This window comes from Schistosoma haematobium, chromosome 4, assembly GCF_000699445.3.
Source record: "Schistosoma haematobium chromosome 4, whole genome shotgun sequence".
Classification (NCBI taxonomy): Eukaryota; Metazoa; Platyhelminthes; class Trematoda; order Strigeidida; family Schistosomatidae; genus Schistosoma; species Schistosoma haematobium.
The window spans coordinates 41,294,201-41,315,249 of record NC_067199.1 but is presented as its reverse complement, the minus strand read 5'-3'; the positions used below and the strand labels follow the sequence as shown (position 1 = coordinate 41,315,249).

The 21,049-nt window shown below is 35.9% G+C and overlaps 1 protein-coding gene across 1 annotated transcript in view; it reads left to right on the top strand.

Moving 5' to 3' along the window:
• UHRF1BP1L (uhrf1 binding protein) overlaps positions 1-21,049 on the top strand; it is a 66,075-nt gene that overhangs the window by 16,145 nt on the left and 28,881 nt on the right. The window contains exons 6-11 of the mRNA XM_035732534.2: positions 476-704; positions 4,362-4,525; positions 6,641-6,899; positions 7,823-7,915; positions 13,930-14,427; positions 16,629-16,735. Of these exons, the coding sequence (XP_035587222.2) occupies positions 548-704; positions 4,362-4,525; positions 6,641-6,899; positions 7,823-7,915; positions 13,930-14,427; positions 16,629-16,735 (1,278 nt within the window). The 5' untranslated portion in view covers positions 476-547. The remainder of the gene's footprint in view (positions 1-475; positions 705-4,361; positions 4,526-6,640; positions 6,900-7,822; positions 7,916-13,929; positions 14,428-16,628; positions 16,736-21,049) is intronic.

Below are 21,049 nucleotides of genomic sequence, written 5' to 3'. Positions count from 1 at the left end.
CCAAGTTAGTAGGAGTTGTAGTGGTAGTATCAGTGATAACATAAAACAGTACACGTGGAGGATAAAATTCAAGATGAACAAATGAATTCCAAAGGTAAAAATTATTCAATAATTTTTGAAACTCAGAATCAAACAGGAGATAAAGAGTGAGTCCATCTGCACCATTGCGACGAATTTCAAGCAATGCAGCCCAAAGTTTCTAACTGTCTTTTATGACGATTACATGAGTCCTAACCAGGTAGCTTGCACCTAACAACATAGCTCATATCAACTGTTAATGTCTTTACAAACTAATTCCATGTTTTGTTTTAGCTGCTCTTAGATTTCTACCAACCTACCCGTACCTCAGCCAACATAACCTTTCTACTTAGGCTGCTGTTAGAGTCACAAAATATTTATTTATTTTCTTTAGTTGTGAAATAAATACAGTCTTCGCATAGTTTATTGTACCATTCTTTCAATTGGTTTCCTTTAGTTGTCCAGGTTTTGTGTGCTGAGTAAATCACCGAACTGGCAAAATTGTTTGTTAAATTTAAGCACTCTGACAATGCCACAATATGATTCCATATTGATATTCAAGGAAGTCTCTTGGGAATCAGCACGTATTGTGGCCGATGGTCTACTAACTGAACTGCATGGTACACCAGTTAGACTTATAACAAACCAATCTCGTGTGCGTTTAACAATGAAAAAGCGGTTATCTGGTAAGCTTAATTATTTTTGGCTATAGATATTTCTTATACTTTAGTTATAGTCATTTGTTAAAACAAATACAGAATTTCAGAATTACCGACATTATTCTCGCGGCAACGTAAAATTGTTCTTATTTTTGGCGATGCCGAGTTTTCTGAGCAAGATGGTTTAATTTCAAAGATTTCATTATGGCTCTGTACATTATCATTAGCGCTGACTTAAAGTAGAAGTGAATATCTTGACCATTTCACATGTGTTAAGTCAGTTCATACTGATGACCTCACTCTTAACGTGGTGTCTTCATCTGTTTTTATATTTCTCTGTCTTCTTGTTGCCATTTCCTGTTGTTTTGTTGACCTCCAACCATGTAATTGGTTGACTTTTTCCGTATGAACTGACAATTTGGTTATATTTCATTTTGTTTAGACTCATATCTGTAGGTTAAAAATCAGGTCACCTAGTCAACTTCGTAAAAGCTTTTATCCAGTTACGAAAGTTAGGTCATAACAAATAAGTGTGATCTGTCAAAGGTTTCGAGCGAAATTTCTCTGTTGATTAGCTGCAATTATTCGCCAATGAAATCGTGTAAAAAACAATTTATGCTAAATTTCAAGGTCTTTTTTGTAGAACATTATTGATTATTGACAGCACGGAAATATTTTTTTAATGCTTAAGAAATCTACACTAATTAATATGTATATTTTCAACAGTACAATGTTCATCGCTCAAAATTGTCGAGAATCTTTTATTACTAGAAACAGTCCCAGGATTTTAAAGTGTCTATCATTTTATCTGTACGAAAATACCACCTCTCATTCTTTTTTCCGAAGATATAACTATTTTGTCGTCGTTTTCCTTCAGTTTAATAATTCAATCTGATTGTATATCTGATTATTTGAACACCTGAAAGTTCTAAGCAAATAAGTCTGAATGATATTTTCCACTAACCTTCACTTTAGTTAATACATTGATAACCTAAAAGTGTAATTTATAATCTCTCACTTTTGACGCAGATTTTTCGAAATTCTGAATTTTGTTTGAGTGTGGTATGTTAAAATAGCTGTCTTAAAAGTACGCTCATTTTTGAATGTTTAAATATGTTTCTGTGTTTCAACTCAATACTGAATTGTTGCGTGATCATTAAATAAATAAAGATGGCAAACTGTGTAAGACGTGAAAAGTTTATTTATATTTATACCTCGATAACCATATTCCCTTACACACACCAACATAATGAAAACGAAATTTGTAGTTATAATGATAAAACTGTTTTAAGACAGTAACTCACCTAACTAGACATGCAATCAATGTTATATATATATACTCATCATAGTAATGGCGTTTGAAGCGAACGGTACTGAGTTCGAGTCCCAGAGTAACATCAACTCTGAGATGCAGGTACATCCAGCTGACGAGTCCCAAAACAGGACGAAACGCGCGTCCTGGATTCCACTACTAGCCACTATCCATCTCTGCTTACAATGCTTGTAAATTAAGGCAATATCGAGGCATACGCACAGTATGCACATATGCCAATAAGAGACTGATCAATTTCAGTCCAAAAACATCAATGGGAAGATTCAAATAAAACAATATCAAGTGAATTCATCATAGTAATGTTTATTCATAGGTATTCAGACTAAACTAAATAGTGAATCTGCGAGGAGTGACCTTGATTAGGGTCATAGTTTAGTTAAGCTTCACAACTCCTACATACATTTATCTGGTTTAACAAACAACCGTATCATATCATGTGACCTTACATGGCTATTTAGATATGTTTGGCTTGTCATAAATTTCCTCAGATGACATTTTGTAAAAGTTTGACTGAAGTCCCACATTAGTGATCCAACAGTTGCGTTGCTACTTAAAATCTCTCTTCCTTTTATTCTCGGTCAGGTAAGTTGTATGTATAACTAAAAACTACGTGTACAATGGTAGAACAGACTTTTGGTTTTCGTTTCTGTGATTAAGACTGTCATCTCACTTGCTTTTTAAGATGTTGCATGTGTGAATTGAAAATAAACTGTCATTAGTCGGCTGTACTATGTTCCATAGTATAATGATAAGACGAAATTGATTTAGGAAGTATGATTTATTTGCGTAATCCATTTTGAACACTAGCCACACTACATTTTCTTTGAAAACAATCGAAGGTCAAATAAAAAGTAATGATCATAAATAAAGTATGTAACATGTTATGTTTTAATACTGTAAGTGAATTAAGGTTTATCAGCTCTTGATGGCACAAACATATACGATTCTATCTTTTCACATGTAAAATCAATACGTCAGTAGCGAGAACATAAAATATATGAATTTCCAGAATGTTAAATATTGGAATGTTATGTCTGTAAATGTTTAAAGGAAGAATGAAAAATGATGCATTTAATTGATTACAATCAATTTTGAATAATATAGTCTCCAATCATAACTGGGAATTATCTCGTTTAACCCAACCAAGAAGTTCTCACTTCCATACATGTCTCAAGTAAACAGGTAATAACTTTTTGAACTGAAACCATATATTGATCTGGTAACTTTTTAAGCTCTTCCGAAACTATTTTCAAATTAATTAGCATAGATAGGCGATGACTGATAGTCTAAAAAACCTGTCGCAATGGATTTTTGGTTCGAACTATACTTAAAATGTTGCTTGTAAGATCTGTCAGAAGATTTACCGAATGGATGATCCCAAACAAGAACATGTAAACGGTGACCTAGTCTAGGCGAGTAATCCAACGGTTGCATCCTATCTGCCATGTGGGATTCAGGCAGCGTGTGATCTGTTCTAGCTTGTGAGGTATATCAGTTACAAAATTCAGTGTGAATCATCTACGAAATAAAAGTCTAAGTGCTATCAAAAGGACTACATAAGTTAGTCAATAGTTCAATCTAGGGACATCTCGTTAATTCGGGTCAAGCTGGTTCACTAGAATCCTCCAAACTCATCCGTATATTTGAGAGAATTGGTTGTGTCTTTCCCCTTCCGTTCCCATTCGACTGACCCTCCTGGTCTCCCACACTGCCATGATATTCCAAGTGCCTATATCAATTGTTACTTTAATTTTCAGAAGTGTCGTCGCCCTCGCAGCTTCGGAAGGATGTCGGCTTTCATTATGAGACGTCATAACTCTTCTGTATGAAGACCCTCCAATTTCCATGGCTGAGTTTGGATGAATTAATTGATTCATTCTGGTTAGGGAGGTCCTTTCCTACAAGGGGGTTTGCTAATTCTATCGAGGCTTGGGACCGAGTTTAACCCAGAGGGGTCCAGATGAAGTTACTTGATGGCTAATGTTAAGTAAAAAGAACCATGTAATTCTAGTGGCTATAAACATAGTTGAAGCTTAAGAACTTCGTACAGACATTGCTGAGATAAATGTAACTATTTCTGAGTTTGATGAACTTCATTAAGAAATAATATAAACACAATCTTTGGAATTTACTTCCACTTTTGTACGTGTGTGGTGGGCTTCACCGGTAAATTATTGGCCTTAGACAACACTTTTCGTGATTATTTAATTAATCATGGCGCGTATCTCCTATAGTACATTGATGAAACGATATATTTTCAGTGTATGACTAAAAAAGCTTATTTTCTGCACAAATTCTAAGTATTTCTGTTCTAATTTTTGTTCCCTACTTCCTTCACCCTACCCACGTAGATGGGTCGCTGATTAGCTCACGTATTCGTCTTATACTAGACGATATACTTTGGGTATTCACATTATCTCAAGTTGAGGCAGCCATTGTATTTGCACGTTCTTTAGAACATTCAATACGTTTAGCCAATGAACAGAGTAAACGATTCGCAGCAGAGAAAGCTAAGGTTAGTATGTAAAATGTAGTGGATTTAAAAATTAATTTTTTCTTAACTATCAGTTCATTTCGATTGCCTTAATTGACTGTTATTATTACTGAGTTTAGGAAACCAGGTTCTATGATGGAATCATATTCGATTAACATTTAGAGTGAGCGATCTTATGGGCACAGATGAAGTTTACAACAGAGAAAACTGAACAAAAAAGTACGAGATAAAACTAATTAAAATAATCTAAGATTATCTATGTTCAGAGCGCCAATTTGGCGTCCAACTTAATGAAACAAGTCCTACGTGATAATTATTGGATTATCACTAACTAATGGAACATTTAAATACACTGAACAATTAGTCAGTAATTGTTTTGTAGAGATATAACATTATGAATACATTTTATATAAATGTAAACTGTATTATTATGAATCGAATCTCCTATCTGTTTACTTACCAAATTGGACTAATACTGAATATACATATTGGGATATTCAGGAAAATATCCCGAAAATTATCCTGTTAAGCCTAATGCTATCCTTGGACATGAAATGGTATCATCTTATTGGTCAATATTTATTTAACGTGTCATTTTCCTGTTGGCCAATATTGTACAATGTTATTTTCTATTTTATGGTACGATGTGGTCTGCCTGATTGATATATAAACAGAGTATGTTTGAAATATAGCGATTCATATATCCGAGGCTGAGACTTGTGTTCTGGACTCAACTGGCTGGGCTAGAAAGGGAAGTGGGACCAATCAGAACCCTAGGTCGTTCTTACGTGTTTGCGCGCCTTTGGTCCGACCAATAATTCGCTACCCTCTAATCTGCAGCATCACAGTTATATATATATATATATATATATATACCCCTATACCAGCCAGCATTGTGTATCAGGGTGGGCGGTGTTTATGAGATATGCTTAATACTTGTGTTTATCTCCTCAATCGATTCAGGCTCGTACAAATCTTATCAATGTTCTATCCCCTTTAAAAATCTCCTTCCTACTCAAGTGTCATTTGCAGAGTTTATGTCTACAACTTTTTTTCTTTGCCATTTAATATTACAATATGATTACTTAAGCTGTAACTGTATTTCATCTTGCTAACTATTAGCTGAAAACCTACTTTTTTTCAACTATTAAGATAACAATACATCCAACAACTAAAGTTGTTTCTCTCCACATTTATCGATTTCTGCACAAATATAACAATAATGGTAACTATTAACCGTTTGCCTCGGTTTCTGTTTTGCCTTTATTCAAACTCATAAAGGGAACCAATTGTATGATATTAACCTTCTGCTAAGTAATCAAAAGATAAGTGGTAAATATTAAAACAAATGTTAACGTAATAAGGATTGATATTGTGTTTTTTTCTTTTTTTGTATCACAGTACTACATTGAAAAAGAGCAACAAAATACGTAAAATAGTTATAATTAGCAGTTTAAAAATCTCCATAGGGTATTCAAAAATAAAGAATATTAGAGCGAACAGTTGTTTTTAATAACTTCATCATTAGACTCTACAGTTATAAGTCCATAATTATGATATTTTGTAAACGCCAAAATAAGGCAGTTGTCAATAAATTTGAGAATGTTATATGTTAAAAATGGTCAACGTTTGCATCTGTTACCAAATAAGTACTTCAAAATTGAGTTATTTGTAAATTAGATAGGTCATGTAATTAGATTTCGAATCAAGTTATTATGATGAAAAGTTTGCAAATAAGTAATGAACGAGAATACAGGTGGGGACAACCAATGTATTTTAACACAAAGTTACAAAGTATCTTGGTAAAATATAAGAACCATACATAAAATACTTCATTTGCAAATATCCAATCAACTGCTCTTTACATTCTGTATGATTGTTCCAATTCACAATGCCTTCCTATTTCCCTTTCTGTTTTCTTTAATTCGATCTTCTTAGCTTTCTGTTGTCATGCATTTCACTTCTGATTGATGTTACATACCACTTATGTCTGTCGACATAAGTAGCATACACCACAGTGTTATTAACCAGCACAGGTATTTTATTGAGAAACTTATTGGTCTAATAAATTCTTATTGTTATAATAAGTAGTGTCGTTAAGCTTTTTGACCTTTTTACTTGTTTCTTTTAATTTAGCGACAAACCGTCACTTTGGTTTCATCATCAGAAACTCAGTCTTTGGTGAATAATAGTTACAGTAACAATAATAATGGTAGTAATACTAACTATACTACTAATAGTAATATTTACCCCACGGTAGTAGTACGAAATACCAAATGTACATGGGATTATGCAAATGCTGTGAATATGTTTCATCAATATGATGTTTTGGAAACATCCTATCATTTGATTGTTAATCGGACAGAATTGAACTTTTGTGATGAAACTAAAGAAAGTTAGTAAATTAATTTCTAGTAAATGAGTTGTAAGTTACTCCTTTAACCGCTTGTCATTACGTAAAAATACGGCGTGTGTACCACCTGTATAGAATTGGGTTAAGAAATTTGACTTGTGACCTGTTTTATAAAGGTTTTAAGTGTTACCTGTTTTTACTTTTTTTGGTAGTCGTACAGAGCTGCAGTCCTCTTCACAAACAGTGTAGCTCAAAGTTGAATGCAGAACTGATCAATCAATTGTGATTACATCTCAGTCCTACAGGAGGTTAGTCACGGCTCGGATAGCTCAGTGGTAACGTCTCTGACTGTGAAGCTGGGTGACACGAGATCGAATCCGCCAGGGAGCATCAGTTCCCTGAAGATTACAGGTACACCTTGCTGACGAGTGCCAAGTAGCACGAAACCCGAGTCCAGGGTTTCCTGTTAACTACCTCCAACCACCATCTAAATCTCAATACATAGTGCCCGCAGTGTCGAGTCACCTACATTGTTGGCCACATTGCAACATGATCGATAGCATTCGATCTGCACTAATAAGGACTAGACAAGCATGACATTGATCGCCACCCAGTGATCAATCAATTGTGAGCACTAGATCACAAAGGTTCCAAATCTCACGGAAGCGTCAATCTCGTCAAGATTACAGGTATGCCTTGCGTACATGCTCCAACCAGGATGAAACTTATATTCAAGGTTTTTCTATAGATTGGTGCGAACCATCTACCACTAAATTGTTAATCTCGTCATCGAAGTACAAATGTCTTCCCAAGTTTAACAAACCATCCTTTACCATTCCTATAAAATTTAATTATACTGCTTCTCCAGAATCATAATTTTTAATACTTCAAACTGTTATTATTCGTTCAGTTTTTTTATTTATCATAAATCAGCCAGATTTTCATTCATTTTACTTTCTTCTTAGAAATTCGACTCAATCCAAACATTGTGCCGAATGGATCAATGCGAGTTAATTTAACCACATTATCTGTAGATTGGTATCCATATCATTTAGATTGTACGTTCATTTTCTTTGTTTTTTATTTTTATATTACATTATGCCTTAAAATGACTTATTTTTGTGTTTCGTTAAAATTATATCTTGTTTTCGTGATTTTTCGATGAGGTTGACATAATAACAATGCATTGTTTTTGTAGATAGATTGAGAGAAAGGGAGAGGATAATTTATAATCTGGCTTAGTAATATTCTATTAGTAGCTTCATACTTCTCAATGTTTTACTGAATGAATATCTGTAAAATAAGGAAAAAACCGGTGATTACTTACTTACTTATACCTGTTACTCCTAATAGAGTATAGGCCGCCGGCCAGCATTCTCCAACTCACTCTGTCCTCCGCATTCTTTTCTAGTTCCATCCAATTCTTGTTCATCTTTCTCATGTCTATCTCCATTTCTTGGCGTAATGTGTTCTTTGGTCTTCCTCTTTTCCTTTGACCTTGAGGATTCCATGTGAGGGCTTGTCTTGTGACGCAGTTGGGTGCTTTCCTCTATGTGTGTCCTATCCACTTCCAGCGCTTCTTCCTGATTTCTTCCTCCACTGGGATCTGGTTTGTTCTCTCCCACAGTACGTTGTTGCTAATAGTTTCCGGCCAATGGATCTGAAGTATTTTGCGTAGACAATTGTTAATAAACACCTGTATTTTCTGGATAATGGCTTCCGTAGTTCTCCAGGTTTCTGCCCCATACAGTAGAACTGTCTTGACATTTGTATTGAAAATCCCGACCTTGGTGTTGGTTGACAGTTGCTTTGAGTTCCAGATGTTCTTCAGTTGTAAATATGCTGCTCTTGCTTTGCCGATCCGCGCCTTCACATCTGCATCAGATCCACCCTGTTCATCAATGATGCTGCCCAAATACGTAAAGGTTTTCACATCTTCCAAATCTTCTCCGTCAATTGTGATTGGATTGGTGCATTCTGTGTTGTATCGGAGAATCCTGCTTTTCCCTTTGTGTATATTGAGACCTATTGCTGCTGAGGCTGCTGCCACACTGTTCGTCTTTTCCTCCATTTGTTGTTGCGTTTGGGATAGAAGGGCCAGATCATCTGTGAGGTCTAGATCATCCAACTGCCTCTTAGATGTCCATTGTATCCCGCGCTTCCCTTCAGATGTTGACGTCTTCATGATCCAGGCGATCACCAGGAGAAAGAGAAAGGGTGTGAGTTAGCAACCTTGCCTAACACCGGTCTTCACTTCGAACGACTTTGTCAACTGTCCTCCATGCACGATTTTGAAGTGTAATCCATCATATGAGTTCTGTATGATATTGACTATCTTCTGAGGCACGCCGTAGTGTCGAAGAAGTTTCCATAGTGTTGTTCTGTCCACGCTATCAAATGCCTTTTCGTAGTCAATGAAGTTGATGTAGAGTGATGAACTCCATTCAATTGATTGTTGCACAATGATACGTAGAGTTGCGATTTGGTCTGTACACGATCTATCCTTACGGAATCCTGCGTGTTGGTCACGAAGTTGGACGTCTACGCAGTCCTTCATCCTGTTTAACAATACCCTGTTGAAGACTTTTCCCGGTATTGAGAGAAGAGTGATGCCCCTGTAGTTATCACACTTTCTGAGATCGCCTTTCTTCGGTATTTTTATCAGAACTCCTTCTTTTCAGTCTGTTGGTGCTTGTTCCTCATTCCAAGTCTTGCTGAAGAGAATGTGAAGTATCCTTGCAGTTACCGCTACGTCTGCTTTCAGTGCCTCTGCTGGAATGTTGTCTGCTCCTGCTGCTTTGCCACTCTTGATTTACCTGATGGCCATGCTGATTTCTTCAATTGTTGGTGGGCCAACATTGATTGGGAGGTCCGTGGGTGCTGCTTCGATGTTGGGTGGGTTCAGTGGAGCTGGTGGATTCAAGAGTTCTTTGAAGTGTTCTACCCACCTGTTTTGTTGCTCTTCAATGTTGGTGATTACCTTGCCTTCCTTGCTTTTCACTGGTCGTTCTGGTTTGCGGCGATTTCCAGAGAGTTTTTTTGTCGTGTCATGTCTCATGTTTCCTTCTCTTACAGCCTTTTCCGCCGCCGTTGCTAAATCTTCCACATATTTACGTTTGTCGGTTCTGATGCTCCTCTTCACTTGTTTGTTAACTTCTGTGTATTCAGCTTGTGCCTTGGCTTTTTCTGCTCTTGTTCGACTGGTATTGATTGCTGCTTTCTTGTTCCTCCTTTCTTGAATCTTACCAAGTGTATCAACAGTGATCCATTCCTTGTGATGGTGCTTCTTGTGACCCAGAACCTCATGGCATATTGAAGTGATTGCCTCTTTGATCCCATTCCAGTTGCTCTCTATAGTAGTTCCTTCTCCATTGAGTAGATCATGAAAGGCCTGGAATCTATTGCTGAGGACTATCTCGAATTTGTTGAGTTTATCAGTATCTTGAAGAAAAGCTGTATTGAACTTTTGTGATATTGTCCGCCCCGTTGTCCAGTGCTTCTTGAGCTTCAATTTCATCTTGGCAACCAGCAAGTGATGATCTGATGCTGTATCAACTCCTCTCTTGGTTCGCACGTCCTCCATCATCCTCCTGAACTTTTTGTTGATGCAGATGTGGTCGATTTGGTTCTGTGTAGTGTGATCCGGTGAAGTCCATGTGGTTTTGTGTATGCGTTTATGTGGGAATATGGTGCCGCCTATGACCAGTTTATTGAAGACACATAGGTTTGCAAATCTCTCACCATTTTCGTTCCTTTCTCCCAGTCCGTGTCGTCCCATGATGTCTTCATATCCAGTGTTGTCCGTTCCAACCTTGGCATTGAAATCTCTCATCAGAATGGTCAGGTTCTTTGTTGGGCACTTCTTGATGATTGACTGCAGCCTATTGTAGAATTGATCTTTAGTGTCTTCATTGTGGTCGTTGGTAGGCGCACAGCATTGGGTGATGTTCATTGAAAAGCCCCTTTATTTGTTTTGAAGGAGGCTTTGATGATCCTTGGTCCATGAGATTCCCATCCTATAAGTGCATTTTGTGCTTGTTTGGGCAGCATCAATGCAACTCCTTGTGTATGTGGAGCATTTTCTTCTTCATGGCCGGAGTATAACAGAAACTCTCCTGAAGCTAGTCGTTGTTGTCCAACTTGCGTCTAATGTGTTTCACTTATCCCAAGCACCTCTAGGTTGTATCTCCTCATTTCTGCAGCAATTTGGAAGGCTCTCCCAGTCTCCCAGATTGTACGAACATTCCATGTACCTAAATAAATGGTCGCTCTGGTTGTCAGAAGGGGCATCGGCCTCGTAACTTCCGAAGGGATTCGGCTTTCATCATGAGGCGTCATAATTCTTTTAAATGAAGACTTCTGACTCCCAGGGCAGAGCTTAAAAGGTTCGAATAATTTTTTCTGGTTAGCGTTTTTTAGCGAGTTATTTTTCTACATGGTGGGGTCGCTAACCCCTTGCCCAACTCTCCTCCTTTATCCGGTTTGGGACCGGCAGTAGCCCCCTGAGGTACTCCAAGCAGTGATGTTGCTATACATATGAGAGATTTGAATGTTCGGGGAAAAATCCACTTACAACTATATGATTCCCAACTTTTAAAATATAAAACGTTTGTCTAACTGTTACCACGCTACATTAGCATGAGAGTGTGAAACAATGTCTTGTTGGTCAATAGATTTGGTCTTCAACCGACAGGTCACATGTTTGAGTCCCATCTCACTTAATTCCGTTTAGGCAGTCGGATATTACAATTTTCTCTTACACACCTAGAGTGTGACCTGAAGTCGAGTACATTAGTCTGTACTTGATGAATGGTTAACAATAAATGTAAAAAAGTCACAAAAATTGCAATATCAGTAATAGTATAAGAATTAAAGTAGTAAGGATATTAGAGTAAGCTAACAGAATTTGGAAGTAATTAATATACAATAAATAAAATGTGATAGAATTTATATGCAGGTAGATCACTGTCTACTGTGATAACACAGGATGATGTACGAATAAGTTGACAACTTCTGTTATCTCAATAATCTCAGACTATAATAATCAATTTTATAATATCACCAGCTTTCACCTATAAGCTATAAATTATTTTATTATCATTGCCTTGATTTTATAAACTTCCAACCAACTCTTAGACTAGCTAATGTCCAACAAAATCTTAGTTGATGTTCAACCTTTTGATTTTAGACTCAAAATTTCATTTAACAGTTAATTAGCTATCGTACTCACACACAAGTGCATCACAACAGAGAGTACACAAACCTGAATTACGGTAAGAGATAAATGTAACTTAAAAATTCTCATAGAATATGTTATGACTTGTGACCGATGATTAATGTGCAGTGACTTATTGATCGGATCCATGACGCGTAAAACACGTGCGAGCAGCCAATAGTCCTGATTGGTCCTGCTTCCCGCCTAGCCCAGCCAGTTGGGTCCAGAACACCAGTCTCAGCCTCTGCAATATGAATCATTATATTTCAAACGTACTGAGTTTATGTACCAATCAAACAGACCACAACGTACCAAAGAAATATGAAACAACATTTGTACAAGAATTAGCCAGATGTGGCTATGAATGAGGGAAATAGTAATTAATATACTGGGTATAACTCAAGAATGGTAAAACGTATAATAATAGTTTGTGGGTCAAAATAAAGCTTGTAATAGGAGGAATATGAATATGAATAGTTTGATTATTTAACAATTATACGATAAAAAATATACGTTTAGTATTGGTCCATCAATAGATCCCAAAAGTTACCATTTATTATTCTTGTCGGGACATAACAGAATATTTAAAAACAAAGTATATTTTTCCAATTGTTTCCAATAATTCCATCTTCCAACTCAATGCTTATGAATTCATAATTATTACAACACATTGGTCAGTATTAAGGCGCGTGCATGATAGAGCAAATGTCATATATTCATCGTAGTCAATTTCACTTCAGTTGAGGTTTAAGTATATGCAAAATTAAGAATTTACTGCCTTAGTTCTAGCATAATCTTTCAACCTTGCGAACGACATATTGGCTACATATTTGAATAAAAATCCGTCTCCATCCTTTTCAACTTTTAACACTACCTAATCCAATCATAACTCGGCTCTATGTATTAATAACTTTGAAATCGGAAGATAAAATTGAGGTTATTGAAAATTGTTTACTGAACTATGAGATATTTCAACTAACTGAACTAGGTATTAACTCGACCAATTAAATAGCAAACTAGTATAGGGTTTGTAGAGATTATTAAGTTTTTGATTGAGATCATGAACCGAGTGGTGACCAGTGGAGCTAATCCATGTCGGGTAGAGACAGGTATCTACCTCAGTACAACGGAAGTTGGTCGCGCGATTTCGTGGATTGGTTGACGTTAGACACTATCACCATTGGATGCCGGCTCAGTGGTCCAGTTGGTTAAGTGTTCGCGCGCGAGGCCGAAGGCCCTGGGTTCGAACCACGCGAGCGGGATCGTGAATGCGCACTACTGAGGAGTCCCACAATAGGACGAAACGGCCGTCCAGTGCTTCCAGGTTTCCAAAGGTGGTGGTCTAACATCAATCGGTTCATGATCTCAATTCAATAGCAAACATTTGATTGGTAAATACTTTATTAACTATTTATTTCCTTATACAAAATCTAGTATATTACAATAACTACACATTTTTCAACATTCAATAAAAGTACAATATCTAGCGTTTAAAACCACTTCTGCATTCATTTTGTAAGTCAGTACTGCGGTATAAAAGTAAGAAATTTAACCGGAGATTTAATACCAATCATCTAAAGCTATCTGCATATACTTTCTATGAACAGGACATTGTAGTGCATCCCAACTTGCCGGATAAAAAATGCAAATAAAGCGCAAGTTGGAGCTTAAAATTAATTCTCCTATGAAAATTATTTTCTTAATTCTTGCATTCGCTCGCTAAATGAACGGTAAACCGATAGATATTGCATACATTGAGAAGCAAATGTGTTACGATTTCACGGACAGGTATCCTATTGCAATTTAGACCATTTCGAAATATTTTACTCAGAATCGTCTTTGTTTTATGCCTTAAAGTTTCACCAGAATTACCTTGGCCTGGTTGTCGAGAATTCTACAGTGCACGTGATAATTGGTTAAGAGGTATTAATCCTATACATTTTACCTATGGTGGTCGTAGAGTATTCAGTACAAATTCTCCAACTGTTTCTACTGATAATCAATTTGTTATATTGGATTGTGGTTTATTGCAGACAGTGAATACATCAATTTTACAAAGTGTTGGTATTCTACGATTAGTTGACATCACTGTATCATGTGTATCTTATCCGAATTCCGTGTTGAAACCGGGTGATCCATCTACATCGTTTTCAAAATCTTCACAGATCAATAAAACATTTCGCGATAATAATAATAATGCACGTATAAAAGCAGAAATTCCAATTGATAAGAATATTTTCATTGGATCAGATAAATTGTTACATAATCTACCTGATACATCATCATTTCTTACCATTGAATTTAAAAATCATTATTGTGTAGATGATACACCAAGCTCAAGTTCATCAAATCAATGTAAGTTTTCATTTTATTGTTGTACAGATGTGTTTTGCTTTCAAATTATCGACTAGATATTGATGGAAAATGTAATAATTCCCAAAAATTCGACCTGGATTAGTCGAAAAGAATTTTCAATAGCCACCATTTGATTTTTTAATCGCTCCCGTATTCTCAGACAATGCTCCCTAAAACCGAACCCGTTTGCTCCTCTTCACTATATATCGCAAATTGGTTGGAGTTGGAAACATGAATCGCTATATTCCAAACTAGTAGTAGTGTAAAGAATTTGTTCTCATTGTGAGACCTTTTTTCTTGTAAACGTAGAATCAGAATTGTTATGACTTGTGAGAATTCAGTTGGTTGATAAACTTATATCTGATTTCAATTTGAAAAGTCGGCTTCTGTTGAGTGGATAGACTGATTATGGCTACATATTTATACGAATTACTCTTTTCATTCAAATTTCGAACTTGTTACATTTTGCTATTATGAATTTCCGATCTGTTTTGTCGATTTTTTGCGCCACTCTGATGAAAGCTCTTCCCTTTTATGTTACACACAATTACTATCGTATCCTAACATAACAGTTCACAGGCAATTTAACCAATTCTGTGGATGATTCTAGTCCCTTTATTTGTCATTGTGATATTTATATCATTTAAAGAATAATTGTATATTCGAATAAACGGTTTTACTAAGTTTAGTTAATCACCTAATTATGTGAAGAACGTATAACCAATTACATCTGTGCATTATTTCAAGTTGCCACAGTTTTACTGCATTGTGTGGTTTTATGTCATCTGTGTTTATTTTAATTCAGTAAATAATTAAAGCTTTGTGTAATCAGCTTCAAGCCACATTTTTCGATAGAAGCTAGCGATGCTAGTTGGTTATCGAAGTCTAAGTCGAGGCATGTGGATGTGAATTATCGTTTTTGTGGTTGACAGCTGAATGCATTCGCAACCGGTCCATTTCATCACGTGAAAGAAGGATTGGGTTATTGATCAAAGGATTCAGGTGCTAACCAATCGTTCACAAATAAGAACTCAGCTCTGGTGTGCTTTAAATGCACGGTCGGAACACCTTGCCTTAATTAGAATACATTGAATACCACAGTTCTCTTTCAGTCTTCCTATCTCTGTCTAATCGAAAAGATAAATCTTATGGGGCAGATTTAACAGTGGAGGCTAAAGAATATCAATTTAAGCATGTCAGTACCGATAAACGGTGAGCGTATCAAAAGGTTGATAAGTAACTAGTGTCTCTAGTCATGGACGACTCGTGTGAGGAAATTTAATGACAGAAAACGGAGACTCAGATGTATAAAATCAAGGAATAAAGAGCAGTGTATCAATATTTTTGAGAATTTAACCTCTTTAATAAATCCCATCTACTTTGGTTTAGGTAACTAGGTAGCACCACTAGCCCCTAAACAAAGTCTTATTCAAAGCTGAGTACATATGTGTTAGATGAGATACATTAATTGAAGTATCGAGAGGTTTAGACGTCCAAGTTGAATTTCGCCAGCTAATTCTAACCCATAGTTGTAGACTGGGCAGTCTTACTCAAAATTTATCACATTACTGTTTAACTAATTCATTCTTTATCTTCCTCGAATTGTTAAATATAAAATATTATTATATACGTTTTCATTATTTCGAATTCATTTGTTTCGTTTAGTATGCTTAGTTTAGTCTCTTATTACCATTATCACTGTTTCGCTTTTGTTAACTTCGTATCACTGTGCTAATATAAATGGTAGCAACTAAGACTTATCCATGCTTGTATTGTTTACAGCTGATTAGCCGGGTACCATTAAATTTCACATTAGTGGTGAGACAGAGAGATCAAATCTTGATGCCAGTTGCTCAATATTAGATTCTAATATGATAGTTGACGAGTAATTTACAAGACTTAATTATTTTAAATACAATACACGGTACATATTTCGAAATATTCACTTCATCACAGAGCTCTGAATTTAAATATAGTTATTGTTCAATACCATCAATGACCCCTTTATGTCTGTAATTATATATATAGTCAATCACCGTTCTGTGGAGTCTTTGTTTAAAAATCGTGTCTCATAGGCTGTTTCTTAAAGATAACTATCAATTAGATTACCGCAGTTACTTCTGTTATTTTTATCAATCCATCATCACGTCCGATTTTGTTTATTGAGTTCTTATTCTCATTATCTTCAATTTCTGTTTCAGCTTTACCATGTTCATTGTTTTGTCAAATCAATCCATTTTATATAAATTTCGATCCAGATACTGTTATATGGTTGAATATATTTCTATTGGCATTACAGTTAAACTTGGTAATTAGATGCATAGTTCATTTTATTATTCTTGTTCATATTTCTATGTTGTTCCTTCTGTGGTTTTCTTTTGGCAATGTCTGTATTGTGTACTGTTAGAGGTCAATACTGTATTTGTGTAACATGGTTTATACAAATTTGTATGCAACTACCAACTTAGGTGTTATTCTGGTTGACACTTTTTAACCAGAGGTATCTACAATCTTCAGGGAACTCCTCATGCGATTCGAAGTCGTCACCCAGTATCGCTGTTAAACTTTTGACTGCTGAGCTATTTGGTTTGTGGTTGACCTCTTGTGGGATATCCATACCTAAGTAATTATTACAAAATTTGTTAGGAAAAGGATATTTAAAAAGCAGCGAGTTGACAACAGAAAAAATACTCTGGTTTTAGACAATCTGACCAAGTCCAATGATATTGAGAATGTTGTAAAACTTTTTTAAATTGTCAACTGTATCACGTGAGATTTGGTGTTCCATACTCTCAACTCTTGTTACGAACTACAAAAAACTTTGGCGCATCGATTTAGACATTTAGTTTCCAGTCAGTGATTCGCAAACTGAATGTCCTCTTTCAACGATCAAATGGTACTCTTAGTTTTCTTGTGTAAATTGAACGCCACTGTTTACTTATTCCTATCTGTTGTTTTTGTTATTGGTTATTCATAATTTTCACAATCTATGGAAATAACAATATTAAACCTTGTGAAGGCTCTTTACTCGAACACTGCCAGTCGAGTCAGAGCTTATGGAGCACTGTCATCTGATTTTGCAACCTTAAGTGGTGTCCGTCAAGGCTGTCTAATATCTCCATTTCTGTTCAACTTCATCACAGACCTACTGATGGAAATAACATTCTCGTCGACTGAATTCTCGGGCATTGGTCTCCTTCCAGGAGGTCCACTTATCGGCCTAGAATACGCAGATGATATAGTCCTGTTTGGTGAAGACGCTGACAAAATGCAGAGTCTTTTGGTAGCACTAAGCAACAATGCCATAATGTTTGGAATGCGCTTCTCTCCCTCTAAATGCAAGTTGTTGCTTCAAGACTGGTCTGCATCAACACCTGAACTAAGGATAGGGAGTGAAGTAGTCGAACCCGTCGACAACTTCACTTATCTTGGAAGTCTGATCAGCCCTAATGGGCTGGTATCGGACGAAATCTCAGCACGGATTCGAAAAGCTCGTTTGGCTTTTGCCAACTTACGTCACCTTTGGCGAAGACGAGATATCCGTTTATCAATAAAAGGACGAGTATACTGTGCGGTAGTCCGTTCTGTTTTAATTTACGACAGCGAAACATGGCCATTAAGAGTTTAAGATATTCGTAAGCTACTAGTATTTGACCACAGATGCCTTAGAAATATTGCTGGCGTCTGCTGGGATCATTGGGTAAGTAATAGTGAGGTTAGACGCAGGGTATTAGGGAATGATGGTGATTCAGTTGATGAGGTTGTTAATCTTCATCGACTGAGATGGTTGGAAGAGAATTACTGACGGCCAAAACAAAACGTGGCATCAATGCTTGAAGTCCCTAACCTCTAGTCCTAGCCATATTGGTAGATGCAGACTACTTGGTTGGGGTCCGCTTATCTATCGTAACCAATGGTTGGAGACTCTGGGTGACATGGCTCTGAATCGATCACAATGGCGTAGTTGTATACACTCTTTATCTTCCCTTAAACTAAGAGATTAAAATCACTTCATATCTTTCCTTCTACTAACTAATTCTTTCTTCCTGTACTGTATCCTTATATGCAATCCTTTTCCTATATATTACCACCTTTGACCTACCACTCCTATGAATCTGGTGTTCATCTTGCTGTGCTAATGAGGTATGGCAACCTGGATCGATGCATATATGTGCCTGGTCCTACGTTGTAGCTGACTGACTGCTGACTGAGTTAATCTTTGGACGACTAATTAAGTTAACATTTTAGATACTATGTCAGTTAAACTGATGTCTCTATGAATGTTACAAGAGGAGTTTTGTATTATTTTGTAAACTGAGACAATCAACGATCCAGACCAATTAGAAGTGATTTTTCCGCTCCCCGAATCTTAGCTAATGTCTCAGTCGAACTAACCTCTAAAACTGGACCACAACTTTCTAATGCCATTGGGATTAATCTCTCTAGACTTGCTGTTTTCCTTCCCTTTAGATCACCTGTAACCTTTTTAAGAGTTAAAGGATTTATGTCAATTTGCCATACAGATTATTTGGAGATAGTAGGGAATTGAAGAGTTTCTGAAGGCTAGTTAAACTGTCCGCTAAGGTATTCTTCCCACCGGTCCAATATTCTAGACCGAGAGTCGACATTAGTCCCATGGTCTTCCGATTTTTAGTGCATGTTTCGCTGATAATTCTGAATATTTGTATATTGCTGTCTTTTGCTTCTGTTTTTTTTTTCAAATTTGCTTTCGTTAACCACCACTGCCCACGATCATTGCGCAAGCTTGTTCCCGTTCTACGATAAGCCAACTCCGCTCCTCATGGTGTTTGAAACCTGACGATATAAGTTTCCAAGAATTTGTTAGTTCAATAGATGGTACAGAAATCATCACCTTTTGGTTTAATTTACTGTTAGATCTCACTGCTGTTTCCAAATTTGTTTGCTCCCATTTAGATGATGATAAATATCACTTTGACTTCCACTTATCATTTTAATTAATTCATATGAATCACCATCGTATTTTCGTTACTACTCTGTTGCTGTGGTTAAAGCAATCAATTTCTAACCAGTAATTTTCTATGTTCAAATCCTACTTGGCTTACTTTTGTTTAGATAACTAGGTAGGAATATTACTAATCATCTAATTGTGTAGCTCAAAAATAAGTCCATTAAAATTGTAGCTAGTAAACATATTTCATGTATTCTGTTGTTTTATTACTCATACTTCCCCCTCCCTTTTCTTCATTCATTAATTTTAGCTTCGATTTCAGGTTTGTTTATTTGAATATTAATTCCTTATTTGGAAAAAAGTTGTCGTTATTATTAGTATTCCATTGTCGTATGTTGTTGTTGTCCTAGCGTTTTTGTACTAAACGCACGCAGCAATTTTGTTTTTCTTAATACTATCCATCTTCCAAAATATATTTGTTTACTTGTGTGAAGTTTAATCTACCGCTGTTGTTCTTATTATTGTATTCATTTATCTATCTATCTGTTTTTGAGAATGCGTCTATCAGGTTATATAATCATAAGTAAGATTATATTTGAAATTAAAAACCCATTTATTTCACATACTTCGTTCAATGTAAAATTATCTTGAGTTTACCTGTATTGCTGTCATGTACGTTCAGGACTGCTGAATCTTCGAATGAAACACATGGTTAATAAATTTTGTATATATGTTAATAAAATAAAGGAATTGAGGTGATTGTTCTATTTAACATAGATTTTCATCACAGGCTAACATTAGTTAAAGGTCTCTCGTCTAGACTCATTCTATTCTAGACTTCATTCTATTCAGAAGCATCTACCACTATGTTTTAACAAGGTACAACATATGTCAATTATGTCATCCATTTTGTAATATTTATTAAACATAGGACATCCAACCTCCGACTTGTCCTTTGTCATCATTTATAAAATCCAGTCAAAGACACCAACAGATATACATCTAAACCAATTTTTTCTTATAGAAGCCTAACCTATCCATAAAGTATGGTCCGCGTTGTTTGTGCAAAAATGACTTGTTTGATATCAACCTTTCGTTAATATACCGTTAGTTTATGGATTTGTTTTGTTTGGTTGCTCAATTTCTTTTTACTGTTTTACTCCTATATCTACAGAATTAGTTATCATTATTATTGTCACAAATGTTTCGATATCGATTGCTGGATCACCATCCACATATCTTCATTTCAACTTAACGATGCTTCTAATTACTCAGTTCACTCGATTAATTGAATATTTTTAATGTTTCATAAATTCCCTCTTTATTTGTTTGTTTAAAAACATGTGGTTTAATTTCACTTAATATCTAATCAAATTCTAACCAACAGAATTATTCGTAGACCTGTAATATGTCACATACATATACGATTGTACAGTATTGAAATTAAACTCGCCGAAGAGAATTCTTACGCTGAAAAAATGTTTTCTAGCTGCAGAATCGTTCAAAAACCACAAACCATCAGACAATTATTTTCAAGTTTTGTACGGTCCTTAGTAAAGCATGTCTGCAACACTAAGTGAGCTCGGACTCAGGACCTAGATGTTTTGCAGTTAGCATGTTACCTTTTAGTTCACTGCGTTGAGATTCGATTTTTCAAACACCAATTCGCATTACTGTACAACCATCAGTCAA